General features: G+C 37.3%; 1 protein-coding gene across 2 annotated transcripts; it reads left to right on the top strand.

The window, feature by feature from the left end:
- Window positions 1-6936: 6936 nt before the first annotated feature.
- LOC121323248 (GMP synthase [glutamine-hydrolyzing]) lies at window positions 6937-25281 on the top strand. Of its 2 annotated transcripts, none has more exons than XM_041264193.1 (16): window positions 6937-7070; window positions 8746-8921; window positions 13667-13781; window positions 13904-14001; window positions 15416-15519; window positions 15669-15862; window positions 16394-16559; window positions 17439-17590; window positions 19333-19506; window positions 19645-19750; window positions 19945-20060; window positions 20739-20864; window positions 21538-21653; window positions 21817-21947; window positions 22090-22262; window positions 23857-25281. In XM_041264193.1, exons 1-16 carry the CDS (start codon window positions 7044-7046, stop codon window positions 23956-23958), a joined length of 2076 nt encoding a protein of 691 aa, XP_041120127.1. In that variant the 5' UTR covers window positions 6937-7043; the 3' UTR covers window positions 23959-25281. The 2 variants fall into 2 exon arrangements, with proteins under 2 accessions (XP_041120127.1, XP_041120126.1); XM_041264192.1 differs by having other exon boundaries at window positions 8743-8921.
- Window positions 25282-25552: the final 271 nt, after the last annotated feature.

Genomic DNA, 25552 nt, shown 5'->3' with positions numbered 1-25552 from the left:
GTACAGCCAGGCAGCAGTTTTTGTGTGCAGTAACTCACAATAAGCTGCATAGACAGCGACAGATGACCTTTAAAATGAGAGCCATTAAGAAATTAATTATTAAATATTCAACAACTGGTTAGTAATTCAGTACATCGTTGTACCAATTTTAACTGGGTTGTGCGCATCTAATCGAATCCTGCAACAGCATGTCTGGTAAACTTTAAGTAGATTAATGAATACCTTTATCATTTTGAACATAGTACTGTATAACGCAGGTATATCTCCTGGGATAAGCAAAAGACGAACCATCCATACACATTGTTGAGTTTACTGGTAATGCTAAAGCTTCGGTAGGTATATCCAGTTCTTGTAAGACGTATTAAGACAACAAAATCAGCCACGTTCTTTTTACTGCATAAAACCAGACATAAAAAGTCTATATATGAGGATTTTGAATTACCAGTATTAGGAATGTATTAACCGCCTTTCTCTGGCATCGCCCATGAGATGTTTTGGGGTTCACATGGGACACATTCACATAATACACAGATTATTAAAAAAAAAAAAAAAAAAAAAAAACTCTTTAAAAGTTAACTCTGTAAAGGTATTGTTCAATTTAGTGTAGCGTTTGAGTAGTGATGGGTAACAAAAAATGACTGGAAACTAAAAAATATATAGTTCTCATCTAAAGGTAAAGTTAATTCGGCACACTGTTTATTCCTGGACACTTTACCCTAACTACAAAGTATCAGAGTAGCACAAAGTAAATATATATTCCGCGAGCCGTTATTTCGCCATATTGTTAAAACACCAACATCAGATATATTTTAATTATGCTGCCCATTAAAACTGCATTGTACATCATCAATCATCTGTAGAAACAGACTGTATCTTTGTTTCTGTGAGAGAAAAACTAAATTATGTACTGATGCACTGAGAATATTACCCTTTAATTTTGAAACTATGACATATACAATTATTTTATCAGTTTATAGAAAGGTGTAAACGGAATCCTAGTTTGATCTCTGGTGTTTGAAACCGCGCCTCCTCCGTCATCTCGATTTTTGAGTCAATGTTGGAACACTTGTTCCAACATTGGGGCCAATCAAATCGAAAGGAGCTTGTTCCAACATTCGGTGGGGCCAATCATGTTGCGAGCAGCTTGTTCCAACATTCACAGTCGGCCAATCAAATCGCGAGCCTGTTCCAACATTTGTTTCAGCATTGTAAGCATTGGGGCCAATCAAATCGAAAGGAGCTTGTTCCAACATTCGGTGGGGCCAATCATGTTGCGAGGAGCTTGTTCCTACATTCACAGGTGGCCAATCAAATAGCGAATGTTTAATTCCTAGGATTGTTTATTTGTGCAGGTTTGATTCTTACTCAATTCATTACACATACAGACATGTACCTCTTCAAATTGTATACATATTTGTCCTAAAAGACATGCCTTTAATTTTCAATCATGCAAATGTACTGAGCAGTGTTGTTCGTGTAGCCTGTGATCTCCTGTGGTGTGAATTTACTGCATTTTTCATGTCTGGTTTCTCTTTTTTTATGCACGGACGTGTAAAGTATGTATCAATAAAATAAGTTCTTATTTTTCTAAGCACATTGTGTCGCTTCATTTCATTTGAAAAAAAAAAAAATATCATAGAAAGGAATTAGCAATATGTCATTTTCTATAAAAGTTCTCTCTATCGAAGGGTTTTCCATATTGTTATTGACGTTTTAATATGTATTTAGAAATACATGCATTTTCTATTTGCTGCACTGCACGTTATTATATTTTCTATATATACATTATTATCATTTAGTAAACGGTTGTTATAAATTCGTCTTTTAATGTTGTTTGATATGTTTTCGTGTACATAGGCAACAACAATTGTTACAATTACTAGTAGTGCTAATTTTGATGCAATTTGCGCGTCGGGAGCTGGAGGATTTTATATGAAATTGACCGAGAAAACAAATAATATTGATGGCGAGGACCCCCGACCCCCCCCCCCCCCCCCCCCCCCCCCCCCCCCCCACACACACACACACACACACACACACACACACACACACACACATAGCGCAGGAAAGTGTGGTATGTGTCTTAGTCTTCTGTGATATTCTCTGTAGGAAGACCTATTTAAGCCGAAGAGCTTTGGGGAATTGCTTAGGCCTCTGCATTTCCAATGATAAACATATATTGTTTGGTGCTATGACTAGGTCCTGAGTTTTTATGGACAGCTGTATTTAAAACTTGCTGTTCCCCCCCTTCAGGACAAATGGTGTAGTGATGTGAGATGTATGTTCTGGTACTACATCATGTATATATAAATAAAATAAAAAACACCACCTGCTGAGGAATTTTTTTTTTTTGCAGTGTGCATCTTTCTATAGCACCATGCAATAAACAAGCCCTGTTTGATCTATTTCAGGGGTGCACAAACTGTTCGTGAACAGTATGTAATCCATACTGATGATTTATTATAGTGTTACTAAAGTAGAAGCTAATGTGTCTCTGCTTCTACTGGCCCACATAGTAAAATACAGAGATGTGCACAAACAAGCACACATTTACATGTCTTTCTAGAGGGTATTACATTAGAATTCTTGACTTTTGAGCAGTCTTACAGAATACAACAAAAAATGGGTGGTACATTTTGCAAGTGTTATTTATTGATTTTACAAGTGTTGGACAGCTTTTACAGCAGGTTTGTCAGTGTACAGCAGTTTTTTTTTTTTTTTTTAGATTTATAATTAAGCTACATTGGTTTAGCGCAGTTGTGTAAAGGACACCTGACCTACAGCTCAGAGCATGCTGACATTATGTTATCAGCAGAACATGGAAACATTAACATGTTACACTTAGCTTGACTCCCTCAGCCCAGATACCATTCTGTTGAGCAGATGAGAACTGGGCCTCTGAGTGGACGAGGTATAGATCAGTTATCTAGCTTTGTCCATTATTCAGTTATTCAAGTATGTTGGCAATCTGGAGGTAAGCCATGTGGTACCAGTTAAACTTGTAGTAGCATGTGACAGCTAATGGAGATCACATTCCTGTTAACAAAGCAAAGAAAGCTGGTATTTAGTAAACACAAGTCAGAACTAATCATAGTGCCAGAGCACAAAGGGCAGGCTTAAAAGGGGATAGGTATGTGTTACCAGTAGATGGCATTGTTGCTTTTTTATTCTCCACTGCAGACATTGACTGTTTCATGAGGATATTGGGGGCAGCTGTGTTGTGGAGCCAGTGCCCAAACATTAGGAAAGTCTTAGCTATGTCGTTGTTATATAGACCAAGATATTTAGCATTGTGGGAGACCATCTTCAACCATCAATATGTGTTCTGTGGTGCACAATTTATCAACTGAGTTAGCAACACATATGGTTGAATATGCAAGCATACCTATAAATTAGAGACGTTGCCTTGGTGCATAACCCAAACTGGCTTTGGATGACCAACATCTTGTGACATCAATTAATCAATAAGTCAGTAAAACGTTACAGATCTGTGGTACAGCAGTGTATGAAACCCACGAGTCGGTCTGCGATAATCCACAGCTCATCAAAATAATTTCATTTAGTCTGTCCTACTTTTTATTAGGAGAGTGTGCATCTTGATTGGCATAAGCGTTCTCCAGCTAGAAAAGTTGAAGGAACTGTGAAGTTACTGCTGAATTTCAGTATTATCTAACTCCCATACATTATCTTTCCTTTAACTTGAGTGGCAACATGCTGCTTTGCTAGAATACACAAATACATACAATAAATAAACACAGATTAACAGACACACTGGAACAAACACACTGTATTGTACATACATACATACACACATAACATAACATACAATATCTCCCCATCTTGAACATATTTCTGGATTGCTCTACATTATGATAAAAGATTTCACAGAAACCTCTTGAGATCCATGTGAAATACATGCCCTGTCAGTACAAGGATATCTTAACATGCCATGTGACAACTCACTTGATTGTAAATCTGTCAAATTCAAGATTGCCTCTCAGTTTGTCTCCAGTTTTTCATGGTTTGCCAGTGCTTTCTCTCTCAATGTGTCTGTACTTTTATAATGTGAACTCTTAGTTGTAAAGGTGTTGCTCAAGCAATGCATCAGTTTCTGAATTTGGCTCTTGATGCACATGGGGTTGTGTTTGCACAGCCTGTCTCTTATTACAGTGTACTCAAAGCTGTCTCCTTAACACATGCACTGCACTTCTTATGACTGTATATGTAGCCTGATACAAGAAACAATACCCCTAGCTGAAGCTGCAGTGTCACTTGGTTTCACACTAATTCCCTTTGGTGCCAGTCATTTCAGCAACACCTTATTGGCAGCCCTGTAGTATCAGCTGCAAGGAAACCACATCTGAGTAAATTTAAAGAAACTTCATCTTGCAGAGAAATGTTTCCAAAAGTGTTGCTTTTAAGGTAACATCGTAAATATGTAAATGTTAGGGGCATCTCCCTTTTAAGCCTTAAGACACCTTTGTTCATATTAAGAAACAAGCTGGTTATGCATTGTTAACAAGTACAGTAATGTAGATATGCAGAGTGCTTATAAGATCCCTTATAAGAGTTACATAACTTCAGGAAATTGCATGTGTAGATTGGAAAGGCAAGAGTTACTCAGTTTATAAATAACAGTGTTTAGGATACCGGAGGGGGCAACATGGAGAGGTGCAGCTGCCAGATGGATAATAGATGAACAGGGGGCTCAAAAGTCCCATACTTGGATATGAACAACATGCCCCACATGTCAACCTGTTCATATCCAGTTTTAAATTACTTTAGCATTACCAAGGCAGAAGTGTTAAAGGGACTAGGAGCTCTTAAAATAAACAAATCCCCTGGGCTGGATGAGATCCTCCCAATAGTACTCAAAGGAATGAAATACGTTATTTACAAACTGCTAACCAAGATCATGCAATAGTCTCTTGACACAGGGGTTGAACCGATCCACAAAAAGGGAAACAAAACTGAACCAGGTAACTACAGACCAATAAACATCGGAATAAAATATATCGACAATGGATAATTGCAAAGCATATGACATGGTTTATTTAGATTTCGAGAAAGCGTTTGATTAAGTCCCGCATAAAAGATTAATTCTCAAACTGAATGCAGTAGAGAGAGGTTAATATGTAGAAAACAGGAAATATTATAGGAGAAACCTCAAAATGGAAGGAAGGAATCTATGAAAAAGACCTAGGAGTTTTTGTTGACTCAGAAATGTCTTCATCTAGACAATGTGGTGAAGCTATAAAAAAAGGCCAACAAAATGCATGGATATATAAAGAAAAGTGTTGAATTTAAATCAAGGGAAGTAATGTTAAAACTGTACAATGCATTAGTAATACCTCATCTAGAATACTGTGTTCAGTTCTGGTCACCTCTATTGCTGCTCTAAAAAGAGCACAAAGAAGAGCAACCAGAATTATTCCAGGTTTAAAAGGCATGTCATATGCAGACAGGCTAAAATAATTGAATCTATTCAGTCTTGAACAAGAAGACTATGCGGCGACCTGATTCAAGCATTCAAAATTCTAAAAGGTATTGCCAATGTCGACCCAAGGGAAACAAGGACCAGTGGTCACAAATGGAGATTAGACAAAGGGGCATTTAGAACAGAAAATAGGATGCATTTTTTTTTTACACAGAGAATTGTGAGAGTCTGGAACCAACTTCCTGATAATGTTATTGAAGCTGACACCCTGGGATCCTTCAAGAAGATGCTTGATGAGATTCTGGGATCAATAAGCTACTAACAACCAAAAGAGCAAGATGGGCTGAATGGCCTCCTCTCATTTGTAAACTTTCTTATGTTCTTATGTTCTTATGCTATATACCAGGGAACACCTGATCTGCAGTACAGCTTTATAGTAGAATTTTTTTTATGAAAACAAATCTTTCTTGAGTTATTTAAGCCCAGAAAATAATAAACTGCTAACTCACCTCACCTCAAGTATTATAAGTAGCTCTGGTCAACTAGAAAGTTTTGGTTATGTGAAGTGCATGACATAGATAATACATTGCAGCAGGACACTTTTCATTTACATAGATTGCAGAATTAGAGGTAACATGCTGAGCAATATCGTTTACATATGTGTGTTCTGGAACTGGTTTTATGTGCTACAGGCTACTGCTTAAAGTAAAGGAAGGTTCAGCAATACGTTTAAATACTTTTTCCAAAACAGTGTTTTTCCTTAAACCATCTAATGTAGATTAAACTGTATCTAATATGTAATATAATATATATACTATATATATATATATATATATATATATTATATATATATATCATTTTAAAAGAGCCAGTGCCCAACGTTTCCATATGCTGTACATATCTTTCTCAAGTCTGTCTAAGTGCTTTCAGTTAATTTTCCCTGACATAGACATATGTAAGATAAATGACTGAGTCCGGGAGATGCTCTTCAGTTCAGGTTTTCTGCAAAGCGCCATTACACTTCTGTGCACTGTGACAGGCAACTAGATAGTAAAACGTTTGAAGCTACGTCTTGTTTAAAGATATGTCAACGTTGTGTGACTATGATAGAGTGTGAAGTTCTTATTTGACCAACAGAGAAAATCCATAATAATTTCCAAAGGAAAACTACAATAGTGTATACAGAATGATTTGGAATGTACTTAATACAGAATTTAAATACACTTTTAAAAAGGGTACTGAATTTACATTATACATAACTATTAAATGGGCCTGAATTTATAAATAAATACAATTCAAGGACAAGCGTTTCAAAGTCCAAGTCTAATGTAAATAAAAGCGCACAATCATCAGGTTTTGTGACAAATAAATAATTTGGTATGTCCAGTTAGATATTAATAATACAGATAAATATAAATAAAATAGTTACAATAGTTGCAGTGGTTGCCAGTCTAAATCCTGGCTCCTCCCAACTGTACAAGAGGCTAACTACGTACAAGCCATTCCGGCTGTAGTGAGCAGACTGTAGTTTTAGTGTATTGGTCGGCGCGAAATCTTTACGTAAAACTGAAAGAAAGAGCATCGTTCTACACGAGTCAAATCACCCATGGCACTGTGCAATGGAGATACCAAGGTTAGTAGCTCGGCCTCAGAATGGGGAATGTTTGTTACTGGCTGAGACATGCTGCTGTGCTCGCAAAGATAAAAGCATGCTCTCACTTCAGCGATGTACATGCAGACGACCAACCCCGGCTGTGCGTCGAGCCTTTCTACGGGCAGAGCATTGGGAGAGTCCCCGGTTATGGCCTTGCGTATGTTTTAAACTTCATTTTGGAGAAGAAGAACAATGCAGCGTGTGGGTGTAATAGATTACAACGTCGGGTGGAAATTGACCCGTTTTTTCTATTTTATTAAACATGTCGCTGATCATATAATGTAATGTCATAGTTCTTCTCTTGCTTGGTGAAGCAATGTATGCGATTAAACCGCGTGGATTTCCTCATTACAGTCTTAACTCTGGTGTGATCACAGCTAAATCCGAATAATCAAATAAGACAGCATTGACATCTTTCATACTAACATATAACCGTTTTTTTTTATTTGTTTGTTTTTTAATTCATGCTGAGCTATGACCTTTTATATACCAGACAACGAGTATTTAAATGATTATAATCAATTCTTACGTGATTTGTTTATACAATTTTTGCTCCGTTCGCCGGTTATTTTCATCACTTTACTGATAAACCAGCAGCAGGTTGAAACCGAATGTTACATATATAGAGTAATGTTCCTTTTCTAAGACATTAAACAGACTCTTAATAGCTTTTGATCACGTTAAAAAAAAAAAAAAAAACGTCAGTCTTCTCTGTTGTTTTTCAGTGACGGAAATGGTAAACTCGGCCCACGTGGGAATTAAATGATGCGTTTGCCGCAGTGGGAAGTTGTATTTTAATGTTCGAAATTATTTATTTACAATCCTGTGTAATGACCTGTTGTATTCTACAATACTGTTTTTATGTGTTGTATTTGTTGTCGAAGACTTAATAAAACCCAGTGTTTAGACAAACTTGTGCCACGAGAACTTATGGTAAGCAAACACTCAACAGCTCAAGTATTTGCTTCTGGAGTGGTTGTTAACGTAGTTGCGACTGCTAATAATAATAATAGTAATAATAATGTTAAAGAGCCGGTAATCGGAATATTGGTGTACAGAGGCGACAAAGGAGTGAAACTGACCCTGTGTGGTAAACCAATTTTAATTCTGGTATATGTGAACTGCCTTATTTGTATGTAGCATGTAGATACAAGTACTATATCTGTCGATTCCTAACATTTTCACAAAGTTTCGAATATTGCTAGGAACCTTCTTTAGCACGTTGTTGTGTGTGAGTTTTATGAAGATTTACGCATTTTATCCGGGGAACTAATCTAATTTTAAATAAAACTTGCTAAGTACATTCTTCAGCATTGGCTATTGATAGTATCAGAATAGTGGGATGGAAGCAAGACTCTTGATGCATAGCAGCTTCACCCATTCCAGGTTTTAATGCAGGTTTGATTAGCCACAGTGTATACGTAACAGGGTCTGGTGTGTCAGATCAAAGTGCAATGCAATAGGTGCCTTATATCCATTCTGGGAATATGTGGCACACTTGTTTTATCACATGTGCCTATAAAGTCCTATCGCTAAGAACTGTTCACAAGCTTTTGAGAGGAGCAGAATCTGGGAATGTATGAAGCCATCTGTCTGCATGTCAAACTTAGATATTTGTACATGCAAAGCTTACCCCCTTTATGTCTCGCAGCAGGAGATCACAGGGGACCCCAAGGATGGGCCACGTCACACCGAGGGAGCTGTAGTAATTCTAGATGCGGGAGCTCAGTACGGAAAAGTCATCGACAGGCGTGTGCGGGAGCTCTTTGTACAATCCGAGATCCTGCCGCTGGACACCCCTGCTTTTGCAATCCGGGAGCAGGGCTTCAGGTAAGAGGAGCATTTTAGTGTGTCATGCTACAGTCTCAAAGCGTTGACTACCTTTAATGCAGTGATGAGCTGTGTGCACATCCTGCAGATTCCATCTGCAGAATTCTTGAGAAGGTGTACTAACCTTTACATTTATTTTATTTTTTTTAATGTAAAGAGCTGTTTTTTATTTAGTTGTTTCTGTTTGAGGATACCTGTTGCTCGATACATCACTGGGATAGCCTTGTCCACAGGAACCAATCACCATTCTTCCTTCTGAAGGGGTCGTATGTCCAATTGTCCAATTTTGACATTCACATTTGTTAGAAACAGGATGTGCTACCCTTTGATACTGTTGTGGGTGGCAGTTGGCAGTTTTTAACCATTAGAAGTAATGGTTTGGAGGTATTGTAATGGGTTGGCATGGTTTTTATGGTGTGGTATGACTGTTGATTTTGGCATCTCATCGGTGAGACAACTTCCAAGTTGTATTAAAGATGTGTATCTGCCGTGGGGATAATCGAAACTGCCCTACTACCAGTCAGACTAGCGCAATACATATAACAGCTTACCTCTGCATCCAGCTGTTGGGCTTTTGGGGTGAACTTAAATCTGAACCTCAAGCCATGTATATAGCGTGCTTGGCATGGAGCAGTGTGTGGGAGTCGGATTTTAAAAGATAAGAGATGACAAAGCATTTTTTTGTGTTTGGGATGCCAGTGCTAACATGGTTTTAACAGATGTGTTAACTTGGAGCAGGTGGTGGGACTCTGCAGTTTACACAATGGAAACCTTTTGTTAAACTTGGCCTTCTTTTAATGTTTTGTTCGTTACAAATTGATAGTGCTTTAGAGGCTCTTATCCATATGCTAAGCTAGTAAAACTAACAAGTTTTTTTTTCTTCTTTACAAATAAACCTCCTTTTTTTTAAACAAGAGGTATAGACTGTTATTGATACGTCTTACAAATTAAAATCATATACTGTATTCAAAAGTAATTTATAACAAGTTTTCCAAACTAAATTAAATCATGATTTAAATTACCTTTTTTTTTTTTTTAAATCATTTAATTAATTCATTGTTTCATTTACTGCCTATTTTATAAAGCTTCTCAAGGAAAAGACATGAAAAGTATGCTTCAACAATATTTTATTAACACTCTTACTATCTATAAACTAAAACTCTTTGGGCTGTATTCTGATCACGCGAACGGCACTTGCCCCAATTCTGTAACGCATAAATGGAGTGAAGACGTAAAATTAAAACGTTGCACTGAAATGGTATTCTGAAGACTTGCCACGTTAGAGTGCCTGCTCCATCTAACGTATTCGCCCAAGAGTTCTGATAACAGTGCGGTGGGGTCCCAAATAGACAATTGAGCGACCCGCTCAATTAAGACCCGCTGAAACCAGGTTTATTTACTGGTGCAATCAGGAACAATTGAACACACTATAAAAAGAAAAGTAGTCCTAAGTAACAACTGCATGTGTTTGGACTGACACAGAAAGAGGAAATCAAAGAAACAAAAGTAAATGAATGACTAGGGTGAGTGAGGGGTATTTCTGTGGCGTATTCATCGCTCAATTCTTGTATTTCACATTTACAGGATGCCATAATGATAATGTGCTTTATTTATTCATTTAAGATTAAGTAATTTAGTTCGGTATGTAACTATTCACAAACCACCATTTCCAACATCCTTTGGAGGTACTGTAGAGCTACAACCACGGTACTACAAAATAAATTACATAATACAAAAAATAAATAAATAAATCTGTTCAAATGAAAAAAAAAGAAATCGATTAAAATCTAAAAAAAAAAAAACTATTAAAATCAAATAAATCAGATTTAAAAAGAAATAAATAAATCAAACCCTGCTTTTTATAGTAGCTACTAGCCTTAAGATAAGGGAGCACTACAGAGCTAATTAAACGAAGTCTAAGAAGTAACTGTGTTTCAGAGGTTTTCAATTCATGTTTTATACTGAGGGCTTCACATTTGTTAGGGGTTCAGGAAGGATAACATATGCAGGCGTAACACAAAACCACAAGTTAAGTGCTTCACAGTTTGAAATGACAACATTTAAAAATTGCTGTGGATGGCAGTAAAAAGCAAACAAACATCCATAACAACATTTGCTATAGAGTGGGAGGAACAGGACGTGTTCACATTACCCCCTGTGAGGACAGGAAGTGTGAATCATGAGTGCAGCAGTTCTGAAGTCGATGTAAGATTATTCCAATACAGTGCCGACCCATAAAACAGTAATAGCGAGGCTGGAAAAACAAAGAAAGTTCTTCTGTTCATACAAAAGTTTAAAAGGGAGAAAAAGTTGCGATTACTACAGACTCATGGACCCCATTCCTCAATCTTCCCATAGGTGGAAGGCTTTTTTCACTTGAAATTGTTGTGTAAGCTTTTGGACCGAACGGCTGTTTGTTTAGTACAATTTTTATTTGTATGTTGGAACTACTGCACTAAAGTAAAGGACCCCTGAGACACACTTCAAACAGGTAAAAATTGTATTACTAAAGTACTTGAGCAATATAGTTCTCGAAAATCCCACCCGTGCTATGAAAGAACGCAGGCTTTTTAATAGCAGTCAAAATGCTCTTACCAATTTTTTTTTTTTTTTTTTTTTTTTTTTTTTTATCCCTGGTAATTACCTTTTCCAGAAGTGAAAGTATTTTCAACTTTTTTCATTTGTTAGCACAACTGTCTTTTTGTAACCATTGTGCATTAGAGCAGTACAGTGGGTGGTGATCATCATTTATTAAGAATTTTTTTTTTTAAATAACCATATAGTTTGGGCAAAGTTAGTTATTTAAAAAAAAAAAAAAAAAAAAAAAAAAACAGAATAGGCTTTTTTTTTTTTTTTTTTTTTTTTTAAATTAACCTTTTCTATCTCCATTGACAACTTTAATTACTTTGGTGTGTACGTGGGCTTTTTGTTTATTTATTTTTTTATTACTTTGTATTCAAGTCTTTGCAATGTTAAAACGTTATTTGCTTATTTAGGTGTTTTTTGCTTAGAAAATACTTACTAGGCCTGTCGGTATACATCGGAATGTAATATAAAGAGTGTGTTTGTAGATATGGTTTAAATGGTGACACTGTAAAACATTTAACCGTTCATAAAAATGTACCAAAACACATCCCTAGTAGAAAGCATCTTATCTTTCTCTGCTGGGTGTGGTAACACCCATTGAGATATACTGGTGGTGTACACCTCACTCTTACATAATCTGAGAATCACAAGTTTTAATTAAACTTGGTTATATGAAACTGTCAGTGTCACACCTCTAACATTTTGACACCAGAATGGTTTTTATAACTAGCCCGCTGTTGCCTGCTTTTAATTATTTATTTCGTGTTCTTTTCCACTGTTAGGACTAGGCCTAATTTGAGTGTGAAATGTGCAGACTTAATCGATTGGCCAAGGCAGGTCTGGCAGCTTGAACCCTATGCTGACCAGTGAACAATATATTTAGCATTGAGAAAATGGGCATTAAATAGGTGTAGGAACATACGCTGGGCAGTAAAGGGTTATTGTAAGTGCTTGTTGTATTTTCAGTAAGTTTGTTACCATGCTCTGTGGTGTTTCCAGTTAAATATTATTGTACTAAACTAGCTCAGGAGTTTAGCAAGGGAGTTTCTGGAGCACCTGCAGAACTGTACAGTCAGTGCAATTGTACCCACAACTTTTATAATCACTAAATACACAAGTGCTGAAAAATAAATAAATACAACTCAAATCCTGGTTGCTGGGATTGTGAAATGCTGAGTCTGCACGAAGTGGAATTTAATTGATGTGTAATCAAATTAGCAGTTGTTCATACAATGCAGTGGATACTCATTTTCTGATTCCTTTTATTTCTAAAAATAAGACTAATCTGAATGCCGTCAGTATTAACGTGCTAATTCAATACAGATGTTGGTATAACCCTAGAAGGGGTGACTGTTAACCTTCAGGGCAGTGGAGCTCAGAAAGCAGCTTGTCAAAGTGGACCAGTTGTGTGGAAGGTCAATTAAATTCGGCATGGTGGCAGTGTATTAATAAAGTACCTGCCTGTGATGCTATGTAATTCTTGTCCTAGTAAGGACCGTTTATCTTGACAGGTACTTGATTCATCTTGTCGATCTAGAGTTTATAGAAAAGGATCCGTTGACTTTTTTTTTTTGTGACTAATGTAAAGCAAAATATTCCTTTACAACAACCAGCCCCTCTCGTAAACAGTTCATACGACATATGTTTTGGATATGTGATTCCATGCAGTTTGGACCAATAAAGAGTATGCTTAATCTGTGCCAAATTGCATTTCTTCTGCAATAGGAGGCATGCATTTTGTTAATTTGTGAGTCACAAAAATGATGACTGTACTCCAGTTGCTATTATCCCCTTAAGGTACACAAGGAATTGAGCAGTTTTGTTCAAGCGGGTTCTTCTTAAAATACATTTTTGAGAGCGACTCAAGAATCACGAGGAGAAAACTGACAATTTGGATGACCAGGTCCAACCTGTTAGTAAAGTTTCGTGCATCTCAATGCAACAATAAGAACGTTAACATATGTTATTTGTACGGACACAAATGTGCCTTTTACCCTAAAGGGTTCAGCCTAAGGAACAAAAAAAAAAGTGTATTCTCATAATTGTGCGCCGAATGCCGTCTGATTGGTATTTGCATAAGATGAACTGGAATTATGCTCTTTTAAAGTAATATTTATTTCAGTTGGCATTTTATAAAACAGAATTGTAATGTTTTGCAGGGCTATTATCATATCTGGAGGACCAAACTCTGTCTATGCTGAAGATGCCCCTTGGTTTGACCCAGCAATTTTCACTATTGGCAAACCGGTCCTGGGTATCTGCTATGGCATGCAGGTGAGGTTTGGATGATGACTGAGACCTGCTGGTTTGTATCTCTCTTGAGTTTTCTGTGCAGTTCTTCACTTTCCTCCACTGGTTTGCTGTCTTTTTTAATAGTGAGTTTGTGTTTCCCACAGATGATGAATAAGGTGTTTGGAGGCACCGTTCACAGGAAAAATGTGAGAGAAGACGGGGTCTTCAATATCAGTGTGGATAATTCATGTTCTCTGTTCCGGTAATAAAGCGACTGGTTAAGATAACTTTTAGCGTTGAACCATAAACATAGGTTGCCAGAAGCTTGGCACCTTTGCTGGGGTACTTCAAATAAAGAATCAAATCAGAGCTTATTTATATAGCTCCCTACATACAGGTGTATCTTACAGGACAAAAATAGTGTCAAATTTATAAAAACAAACAAACATGTCGGATAAAAAACAGTTTAAGAAATATATACTGTAAACACCAGTAACTAAATGAAAAATATATAATGCATATAAAAATATAGTACATATATCAAACAGATACAGAGTACATACCAAGAGTAATAAAATGGTTTTGTAATCTTTTTGATATGTTTCTCAAATAAGAGTAGGGTGGAAGATCACACCTAAATTTCTCATTTCTAGTACAGGTTCAGAAGGTAGTCTACTGAAAACCAGGCCAGGCTTATCTAGCGTTGGATGAACCCATTAATAGAACCTCAGTTTTTTCTGCATTCAAAATTAACCCTTTGCGGTCCTATTTTGGACCCTGTCCGATATCATCAAAAAGACATCAAGCACAGGTATCCTTTTCTCCGTAAAAAGCAGAGAAAGCTTTCAATGGCCAGGAGAAGCCGATAGAAGCCAAAAAAAAAAAGAGGTGGGTCTGAGCAATATGCATAGCCCCTTCACCTCAGACATAACACGAACATAAACAAGCAAAATCGCTGCTTCTGCATCCAGCACTCAAAGAAAATCGCGGACATTCGCCAAGCTTTTTTAGATGTTATAGTAGTAAAATAATGACTTGGATAGCATTATTGAGGAGTTTGGTGATAAAACGAGTGACCAGGAGATGATTCATCAGTATGCACTACTGTGAAGAGAGATGCAAAAAATAAACAAACAAGGAGGTGGGGCAGGGCTGAAGGTGCAGTAGTGAGTGTCCTGTTGATATGAAGTGCCCTTTAAACATGCTATACTGTGAATAAAATCACTTTTAAACGGCGTGTGTAAAATAAACAGCTTGTGTGAAAATAAATTGATTCTGACGGCCTGACAGGCGCTGAATAAATTGAGACATCCAGCCCTTGATGTCATTAAGACAAGATACTGTAGTTGTCCCAAAAGAGGCAGCACCGAGTTTGAGACAAATACTGGTGCATGTCCTCTGCATAAAAAATGGAAATTTACTCCATGTTTGCTTATAATATCACCCAGAGGGAGCATATAAATTAGAAAATAACAAGTGGCCTACAAGTAGAGCCCTGTGGAACACCACAAACTAATTCAGACAAACTTTCTTCAATTTATATTTGAATCTGAATTTGTAGACTCATCTTGACTTGTGGTAATGATTTGTTGTTTGTATTTTCGTGTGTGTAAAGCAGTGGTTGTAATAAAGGTTAGTGGATTAGTTACAGCTTTGTTTTATTTTTCCCCATTCAGGGGTCTTCAAAAGGAGGAGCTTGTGCTGCTCACACATGGAGACAGTGTGGATAAAGTAGCTGATGGCTTTAAGGTTGTCGCCCAGTCTGGGAATATCGTTGCAGGTACATACCTAATCTCCTTGTTTTTGTGTCCTCGTTTTTAGTATAGATGGTGTAAGTTTCTGAAATGCACTTGCCAACTCGTTTTATGGTGATAACGGATTTGCCATACGCTGGTGTTTTCAGTTGCATTTTTGTTTCCCCTCCTGTAGGTATAGCTAACGAACAGAAGAAGCTGTTTGGTGTCCAGTTCCATCCTGAGGTGGATCTGACCGAACGAGGCCGGGAGATGTTAAAGAACTTCCTGTTTGAAATAGCAGGCTGCAGTGGCAACTTCACAGTCCAGAACAGAGAAGAAGCGTGTATTCGAGAGATAAAAGAAAAAGTAAATAATTGCAAAGTTCTGGTGAGTTGTCTTTTTTTTTTTTTTTTTTTTTCCTCTAATGAACTGTGATTTTTAAGGAAATTAACACAATTCTAAACATTTTAGAATGTCATTTTTTTTTCCTTTCTGGCACTATAAATATTGTAATAGTAAATTGGGACATTAAACTAATGCATACAGGCATCTAGTGTAATAACTGAAGTATTTCACACGTTAAAACGTTTGTGTTGTAATATGCAAAGGAACATTTTTAATAATTTGTACAGAAATACATTTCTAGTTACAGGACTAATTTAATAGAAATTGAGAAAATCACTAACTTCACGCTCCTGAAATACTATATCAGCCCCTTAAGATGTAAGGATATAGGTGAAGTTGGATAAATCTTATATTTAATTTTGATTCCATCATTCCCCTGTATGCAATTCCTGCTATATTGCGGTGTGAGCTCTCAATGAAAGGATTTTTTTCATGGTAAAGGTAGTGTTTTGTTTTAAAAAAGTTACTCTGGGTTTCATTTGAACTCCTCTGTGTCTTGTCTTCTGTTGCTAGGTTTTACTTAGCGGTGGTGTGGATTCCACAGTGTGCACGGCCTTATTGAACAAGGCTTTGAATCAAGAGCAGGTGATAGCTGTGCACATCGACAACGGCTTCATGAGGAAGAGAGAGAGCAAGTCTGTAGAGGAGGCACTCACGAAGCTGGGCATCAATGTTAAAGGTAAAGGACTTTGGTCAACAGTAGACGGTGTATCTGGGGTACATTTAGCCCGTATTTGCCAATAACAAGGTGAATTGAAATGATGGCCCATTGATAATAGATTAGTTCAGCAAACTGATTTCAGGTTAGCATTCCTACAAGTTTAGTATTGCTTTATTTTGTCTCTTGTGAGCCCAATCATTTAAACACATTGCTTCAAAATCATCTTGTGTATTTAGTTCCCTAGCTCCCCTTTTATATATAATTATATAAAATATGAAGCAATATAAAAATATATAATATTACTTGGATGGAGGCTATTTCTGCATCCTGAGTCATTCGGAAAAATAAGTCACAATACCACTGTAGTGACATCAAAAGTGAGGAAAATGTACTTTAACTTTGACCCATTTGACTCCTCGCGACCTTCACTTTCAATTCAAACACAAAATGTCTCGTTTTCAATCACTCGACAACACCCACGGTATAGAAATGTTCATTAATGAGCAACAAAATGTGATTACGTTCCAAAAAAACCTGATGTAATGCTGGTACATTCATATCGGAGAAACTGGAGAGGAACGGGAAATTAAAACAAGGTAAAGGCAATCATCACAAGAGTATCCATGTATTATAAAAAATGATAAATGTGCCTCTTCAGTGAGTTACAGGACCCTAGATGGGAATTATTTTCCTGAAACTCACTGAAGTCCGTGTGTGTGTGTGTGTGTGTGTGTATATATATATATATATATATATATATATATATATATTACACACACATACATACATACATACATACAGGTGAAGACTAGTCTAGTTTTTTCCATTTATGTGTAGGTAGTAATACAGGAAAAGGCTTGATTAGTGACTTTATTTGCCTCTCTCCCATTTGCACAGTGATAAATGCAGCCCACACATTCTACAATGGCACAACAACGCTGCCGATTTCAGACGAAGACAGAACTCCCAGAAAGAGAATTAGTAAGACACTGAATATGACCACAAACCCAGAAGAGAAGAGAAAAATAATAGGAGACACCTTTGTCAAGGTTTGTACGCATTCAGCTTTGGACATATTTGGAAAATGTGCAAGAACAGTAGAACCCCCTATATCTGAACTGTCTCCAAATGTTCACGGTAAATTGTCCAGTGTGAAATCAACTTTGTAGGAATCCAATCTAATGCTTTTCGAGTGTACATGTAGCTACACACTCCACAGTGTAAAAGTTACACTTGAAAAAGTTAATAAAAATAACACTTTCATAGTGTAAACATTTAACACTGTGGGAGTACAACTGATGTTTCTTTCAGTGTGTAAGTAGCACCTTGTAAAATTAACTACCTAAGTGTTCTGAAATAACACTGGGAGAGAGGTATTAACACTGCTGTAGTGACAATTTAACTCATGAGTACACAATTGTACTCTCTGTATGTAAACTATGGACACTTAACAAGTGTAACTAATGTCTTCATAATTTGTCAAACTTGTTTAATTACATCAAAAGTAAATGAAATCCAAGCACTCAAACACACAGCCCTTTCCCCACCTCAGAGCACTACCCCCCCCCCCCCCCCCCCCCCCCCCCCCCCCCCCCCCCCCCCCCCTCAAGGTGACAGTACATAAAACAACACAAGAAGGTTTCAACAGTTACAGGGTATGACAGATTAACTAATAGGGAGGGGCACTTACAATAATCACAACATTTATTACAACAGTGTTTCCCTTACCCTAATTCCCACTGCCAGCATCCTCTGCTTCTAATTAACATGTTTGTGGAGGCCTGGCACTGGGCACAGCACACAGTCAGCCAACAGGTGGCAACAGTGAGTCAGTCCAGCTGTGTCCATTACAATATATTAGCCTACCTTGAACTTCTCCAGCACGGACAGGAGAGGCACGGTACAGAAACCGCCGACTAAAATCCTGGATGTTGATATTATTACTCTGGATTAGTGTACAGGCTATCCTCGACTTACGACGCACGGCATTTACGACTCTTTTGCATTATTACCCTTCTTCGACTTTACGACATCGATACGGCTTTTATGACACAGCGAGTCCTGAGCCATGCATCATGTGTGCATGCTCGGTCTCTGAACTGCAGTACCTGCAGTGGTCGCCCTGACTTAGTCTAGCGTTTTTTTGTTTGTTTGTTTTTTTTATGCATGTAACTTTTTTTTTGTTTGTTTTGTTTTTTCCGTTAACGTTGTTTGATAAGAGCAATTGACTCAAAATGAAACCTAAGCTGTGAACTCTGTCACACGATGAGGGTCTTAACTTCAACGCCGTGTGGTGTTCAATGTGAAAATTTAACACCTGAAATCAACACTAATGATTAACACTGGGATTTCAATATGGGCCGATTTGCTGTGTTTTCAACTCTTAACTCTACAGGCATAACAGTTCCCACATCCTTGTAGAACTTTTTAGGTTATGAATTTCTGCAAAAAAAAAAAAAAAAAAAAAAAAAATACTTGGATAGATATTGTGGGTTTTTTGTGCATTTGTTGAATCTGCACCATCCACTTGGCAAGCTCAGTCTTTTTTTATGTGGAGACATTTAGGCTCATTCTCTAAAAGGTTGCCTGTAGTTTTATGTATCCAGTGTTACAGGTTACATTTTACCATGAGAGTAAAGAACTGATTTGAGATTTTTTTTTAATTTAATTAAAGTTAAATGTTAGTCAACCATTGTACGCAAAGTCATAAGTCCCAAGAAGGGCTTGTAGTGGTAAAGTGTCTGCCTCCCTGCGTGTGTATTTGATTTCGGTGTGGATACTGTTTTTCCAGGTTGCTAATGAAGTTATTGGGGAGATGAATCTGAAGCCGGAGGAAGTTTACCTCGCTCAGGGAACATTACGACCTGATTTAATTGAAAGCGCTTCAGCGATTGCCAGTTGTAAAGCCGAAGTTATTAAAACCCACCACAATGACACAGAGCTTATAAGAAGACTGAGGGATGAGGTAATGCATCTATAGTTTGTCCGTTCTTGTTGTTTCCTGTTGTAGGGACTTGTGCTGGCAGGCAGTTTTTCTCCAGTCTACTGGTTGTAGTGGATGTGCCATTACGTGGTCCTTCATGAATAATGGCTTTTTCTGCAGGGCAAGGTAATCGAGCCACTGAAGGACTTTCACAAGGATGAGGTGCGAGCACTAGGCAGAGAACTTGGTCTTCCTGAAGATATTGTATCAAGGCATCCATTCCCAGGTAAGAGACTGAAAAGGGGAGGTGGAGAGAGACATAACTCCTTTATAATTTGAAACTGGTTTGAGAGTATTATGTTTGAGGTTGTGTTTTTTTTTTTGGGGGGGGGGGGGTTAAGTTAACATTTAGAGAGCAACATTAAAGGAGAAAAGAGATAATTAAACCATATATTTTGTGCAAAACTTTCTGTCTTCTAGGTCCTGGTCTAGCTATCCGGGTGATATGTGCAGACGAACCTTACGTCTGCAAAGACTTTGCAGAGACAAACAACATCCTGAAAATTGTAGTAGATTTTTCAGCCAGTGTTAAAAAAGTAAGCTTTAATTCACTGTGTGTGTGTGTGTGTGTGTGTGTGTGTGTGTGTGTGTGTGTGTGTGTGGGTATACACGCGCTCCTTCACTCCATTGTCTGCAGTTCAGTGTTACTACCAGGGTTATTTTCAGTTGATGACTACATATGTGCTTTATTTGTGTGCAAAGTTTATTTACTTTTGGTCACCACTGTCTGCAGATGAGGAAGCAGCTGTCTAGACAGTCAGTAGTTATTATGTGGCTTGGGGTGATGGGGTGATATTTATTTCAAAACTTATATTTTAGAACTCCCTTTTAAATGAAAGTGCTCCTTGTTCAACTCTTGTTGGCACAACTTGTAGTTTTACAAAGCTTTCGATCTACTAGAGAACAAAATGGTCGCAGATAGACACTGTTTACTTAATTGCTCAAGTGCAAATCTATAATTGGAATCTTATTCACATGATCCACTGCCCTATATTGCTCTACAGATGTACCGTCCACCAAAACCCTTGGCAACAATGAAACATTAAAGGGGGAAAGAAAAAGGAGGGTCTTAATATTTATAACAAATAAGTTAATATGGTAAATAACCAATGTTCTGCTAATTATATTATACTAATATGTTGTGTTCATTTTCCTAGGTGAATTCAGGGAAATAACATGCTGTTTTTTTTTTTTTTTTTTTTTTTTTTGTGCAGCCACATACCTTGTTGCAAAGGGTAAAATCCTGTATATCTGACGAGGAACAGGAGACATTAATGCAAATCACAAGCCAACATTCACTCAATGCCTTCTTGCTGCCAATCAAAACTGTGGGAGTCCAGGTCGGTGTTTATTATTTGATTTTGTTTTTAATTTTAATCACGCTGAAGCGGTGTTCACTTTAATTTTAATGGATGTTCAGTGAAATTAAAAGGCCTGTGACTACTACTATTTATAAAACAGGGCTTTTCATGTGTGTAGGCTGTTGAGTGTTGTGTTTAAAAACCACTTAACCACTGTTTCATAGTGTGTACTGTTCTCTTCCTGGGGAAAAAAAGGGGGTGGGGGGCAGGACTAAAATTAACTAGACTAAGGGAGGTGTAATAGGAATTATTCTTGGATGTCAGGAAATTTGTGACGTCTATTGCGCTATGAGGCTGTGGTCAGATAAAGTGTCTCCCTCATCTGGAGAACAGGTAGCACCGACTGTTAAGGTGATATTTTACCCACATGCGTGACACATTGGCAAAACTGGACTGGCAGCATCCAGTTAAATAAGGGTTGTAACAATGGCTTTGAAAATACGCTATAAAGATTATTAGATGCAACCCACTGTGCATGTTCTGCAACTAGTGGAGCCCCAATGTTACTGTACAAGGACCCAAAACAGAACATGTTCTCCTAGAAAACTTGAATGTATTTTAGACCCACATAATTTAGCAGTTTTGTGCAGAACTCCTCTAACATTTTGTAGCTAAGTAACATTGTCTTTTTAATGTTTTTTTTCTTCTCCAGGGAGATTGCCGGTCTTATAGCTATGTGTGTGGCATATCCAGTAAAGACGGCCCTCACTGGGAGTCTCTGATGTTCTTATCCAGATTAATTCCACGCATGTGTCACAGTATCAACAGGTAAGTCCTCTTTGTCATACTATACCATGTCCAATCACGGTCATTTTAGAACAAGGTTGGAATGAAGACCAGAACTTGAAGGGCCACCCCTGCTGTTGATTCACTGTTGGCTTGTTCTGAACTGTATTTATCTATTTATTTATTTATTTATTTATTTTTGCAGAGTTGTTTATGTGTTTGGACCACAAGTCAAAGAGCCTCCTACGGATATCACTCCCACTTTCTTAACAACGGGGGTTCTCGGCACACTCCGGCAAGCAGACTTTGTGGCCCATGTCATCCTCAGGGAGTCAGGTGAGTTTGGAGTCATGTGCCTTTTCCTCAGAAGAGGAGGGTAACAATCATTAAAACATCTACATGGATCTGTGTCTTTAGGGGAAAAAATAAAAAAATATATACTTTTTTTTTTTAAATTGCGTTCTTGTGTTTTCTCTAGGTTACGCTGGTAAAATCAGTCAGATGCCTGTTATTTTGACCCCTCTACATTTTGATCGGGACCCATTGCAAAAGCAGCCTTCATGTCGAAGGTCAGTCGTTATTCGAACCTTCATAACCAGTGACTTCATGACTGGCATTCCAGCCACACCGAACAACCAGATTGCAGAAGAGGTAAGTGTTTATGGCTTTTCATAAGCACACATGGCTCATTGTAGGGTTGGTACTTTTAACCCTTTCAGAGCCAAGAATTTTTCAGTGGGATGCTCCCCCGGGACCAGGTGTGTTTTGGCTATAGTTGACACTCTTCCTATAAAAATTTGTAAAAATCTATTTTATACAGTAGTATCTTGGAAATTATGTCATTTTTTTTCAGGACACTCTGGGGAACATTATAAATAGGGCTATTAGTTTTCGGTTTTTATTTTCCTTCTTTCTCCCTCCCTTTTAAACCTTAATAGTTGTTAAGCCTTAACTGAATACCAGATAGTTTCTAGTAGGGCGTCGCTAATTTGAACAAACGCAGTGGAAATTAATAAGCTGAATGTGGCGATTAGAGCCAGAACGAAATGCAGGTTCAAATAGAATCAGGTGAGATCAGTGTACGTCGTTTGTTAACTCAGTCAAGATATGAGGGTAAAAAGAAACAACTTCCTTTGGTAATTAGTGTTTTATTAAGAAAGCAACTTTTTTTTCTTTTTAAAATTAAGTATTTTTTATTATATATTCTGCTTAGAGATGCATGTATAAAAACACGTTATTCTATAACCCAAGGGGTCTTACAATACTTCCTGAAAGTTTTGTTGAAAAATATTGATTTTGGGCAAATTACAAGATATTGTAATTTGTATTGTGATTGATTGCAATGACATAATACACATTTATCCTCAGTAATGGACACGACTCTTGATTTTATTTTCTGAAAATGTACCTGGTACAGTTAGTTCATGAAATAGTATATGCTTATATCCACTAATTTCTTTATATTTATAAATGTTGTAAAAACATGTATGTTAACACGTGACAGAATAAATGTTCTAATATAATTATAAGTCAAATGCATCGGAGTTAGTGTTTCCCCCTTTTTTTATTTGCTCTAAATAAGTTCCTGTGATGTTTTGTCTGCCAGGCTGCTATAAACTTTCTCCGCCCTAAAGACACTAAATACTCCTCTTAGGTGCAGGGGGAGTGAATGCCAATCCCTCCCCTACCCACTGATATGTGTTTCAAGCCTGTAGTGCGAAGCACGGTGGCCCTGTAATTCATTAGAACAAAGTGCTTTTTTTTTTTTTTATCATGTTTACACGATCATGGTCCTAGAAGGGTTAAACTCTCAACTGTTTGTTTTTTATTGACCTCTGATCCTGTTCATCTGTCTGTCATTTATATTTTGGCGACTTCTCTATTAGTGTGCATGTCCATTTAAACTCTGCACATTTTGGACCTGTAAAGAACTGGCCATTTGACGTTGGCTTTTAACAGCAAAGTAATTTTGTATCATTTGAACTAATTCATTGGTGCATTTTGGAAAATGGATCATTTATGATTTGCACAGTGGTTTGAAAATGAATGAAATCCATAAAGCAGACAGTTTGGGGGTTGCTGCTTCTCAACCGTGTAATCGGGCACAAGCAGCACCTGAAAGATCATGCTTATGAGAGGGTTCTGTTCCGTGAGCTTTCAAAGGATTTTAAACGAGGAACGAAACTGAGTAAAAGGTTTTAATTTTTTTTTTTTTTTTTTTGTAATTCTCCTTCTACTATAACAGGTGGTATTGAAAATGGTGAACGAGATTAAGAAGATTCCTGGTATTTCTCGAGTGATGTACGACCTTACATCCAAGCCTCCTGGAACCACAGAGTGGGAGTAGGATTCTCAAGTTGTACTATCTGTGCAGCCGAAATGCCCTCCCCAAGAAGAACATTCCCAGTGCTGACATGCAGTGCTGTTTGACTGGAGCTGCGGCATTGCACCTGTTTCATTTGTTTTTTCCCTCGTGACCATAATCTCATAAAATCACTGTGTTGGGATGGAGGAAACCCATGGGGCAGAGGACCTGTACGGGTAACACAAGACACAGCATCTGGTGCTGGCAGAGAGAACAATTGTATTGCTTTTGCCTTTGTAATATTATTCATGATACCTATTTTAGTTTTTGTCATTACTGTCAGTTTTGTATGTCACAGGATGAGACTGTACTTAGGCAGTACTGGTTACCATTGTTACAGAAGAATAACGTCAAGATAATTACGGATGTGACCAGTTTAATTTTAAACAGATTCATTAAAGCAATTTTTTTGCCAAATGGATATATAAAAATAAAATCATGAAATAGGACGTGAATATTAAGCCAGTGCCTGGGTTGTGGAGTTGTTCGCTTTTACTCTGACCGTGCTTACTGTATCATATTCCATGTTGCAATGTATTGTACTAAACACGGGGAGAGCCTCAGCAGTAATCTGAATTCTGCACCCAGACCCTGGGGTACATTAGCATCCAAGTCTCTCAATGATATGCGGATTAATGTTGCACACTGTATTGCTGTATTACATCTGCCAGACAGCTCCTTCACTAAGATGTATTCTGATGGAACAATTTGTTTGGGGTGGGGGTTAAATGTGTCTGGTTTATTCTTTTAAATAACAGTGGTTCTGTTTGGTAGCAGAATGCAGCACTACAATATCAATTTGTTCTGTCTTAATTGCAAAAAGAGAGTTCTTAATGTATGACCTTTTTTAAAATGCCAATTTTACATAACATTCTCATTTAAAAAATAAATAAATAAATTGCTTATATAACTAATGGACATTTATTTTGGTAGTTTTGGTTTAATTGCAATACTAAATGGATTTTAAGCTTAATTTATGCAATTCTGTGTATGCCGAGGTTATTCTAATATTAAAAACGGAATAAGTCAGTGCTTTTTCATTTTGTAATGTGCCTACAAAATTCCACTGCATGCAAAGTTTCAACATTAAATTTGTATAAGGAAAAATAAGATTTAATAAAGAATTCTGTTTAAAGCTAGTGTGTTTTTCCCCCTCTTAAATGCATTCCATTATCTTCAGTTTTCTTATGTCACCTTTGCAAGGAAGTGTATTAACAGTGTGCACAAGCACCTCTGTATTTACAGTTCTGTAACATTTATTACATGTTGTTCTGGTTCTACAATAAATTTCAATTTAGACCAAAACAGCAGCTCTCCAAAGACTTTTTGACTGGGGCCACAAAGAGGGAGGGGGGAGTGCATTATTGGTAGTTGGAGTGTTCCTACAATCCAGCAAGAGTAACGTCATTGACGTATAAAGAATTATTGAGTGAAATTATGTGTGCCTTGTACTTGAAACAATTTTGAATTTAATTTGGGTGTTTGAAAATAATTACTCCATTATGCCATTTAATTTTCTGTGAAAGATTTGATGATTTAAGTACAGTAGAATAAATTATCCTTTTGTGATTGATTG

Source organism: Polyodon spathula, chromosome 11 (assembly GCF_017654505.1).
Source record: "Polyodon spathula isolate WHYD16114869_AA chromosome 11, ASM1765450v1, whole genome shotgun sequence".
NCBI classification, from domain to species: domain Eukaryota; kingdom Metazoa; phylum Chordata; class Actinopteri; order Acipenseriformes; family Polyodontidae; genus Polyodon; species Polyodon spathula.
Note: the sequence above shows the minus strand (reverse complement) of the source record. Positions and strands in the feature narration are given on the sequence as shown.

Coding starts and splice junctions, on each gene's coding strand:
- LOC121323248 (XM_041264192.1), top strand. CDS start 7,044: ATGGCACTGTGCAATGGAGATACCAAG. Junction 20,061..20,738: donor TTTCAGCCAGTGTTAAAAAA/GTAAGCTTTAAT, acceptor TTTTTTGTGCAG/CCACATACCTTGTTGCAAAG. Junction 21,948..22,089: donor TGTCATCCTCAGGGAGTCAG/GTGAGTTTGGAG, acceptor TGTTTTCTCTAG/GTTACGCTGGTAAAATCAGT.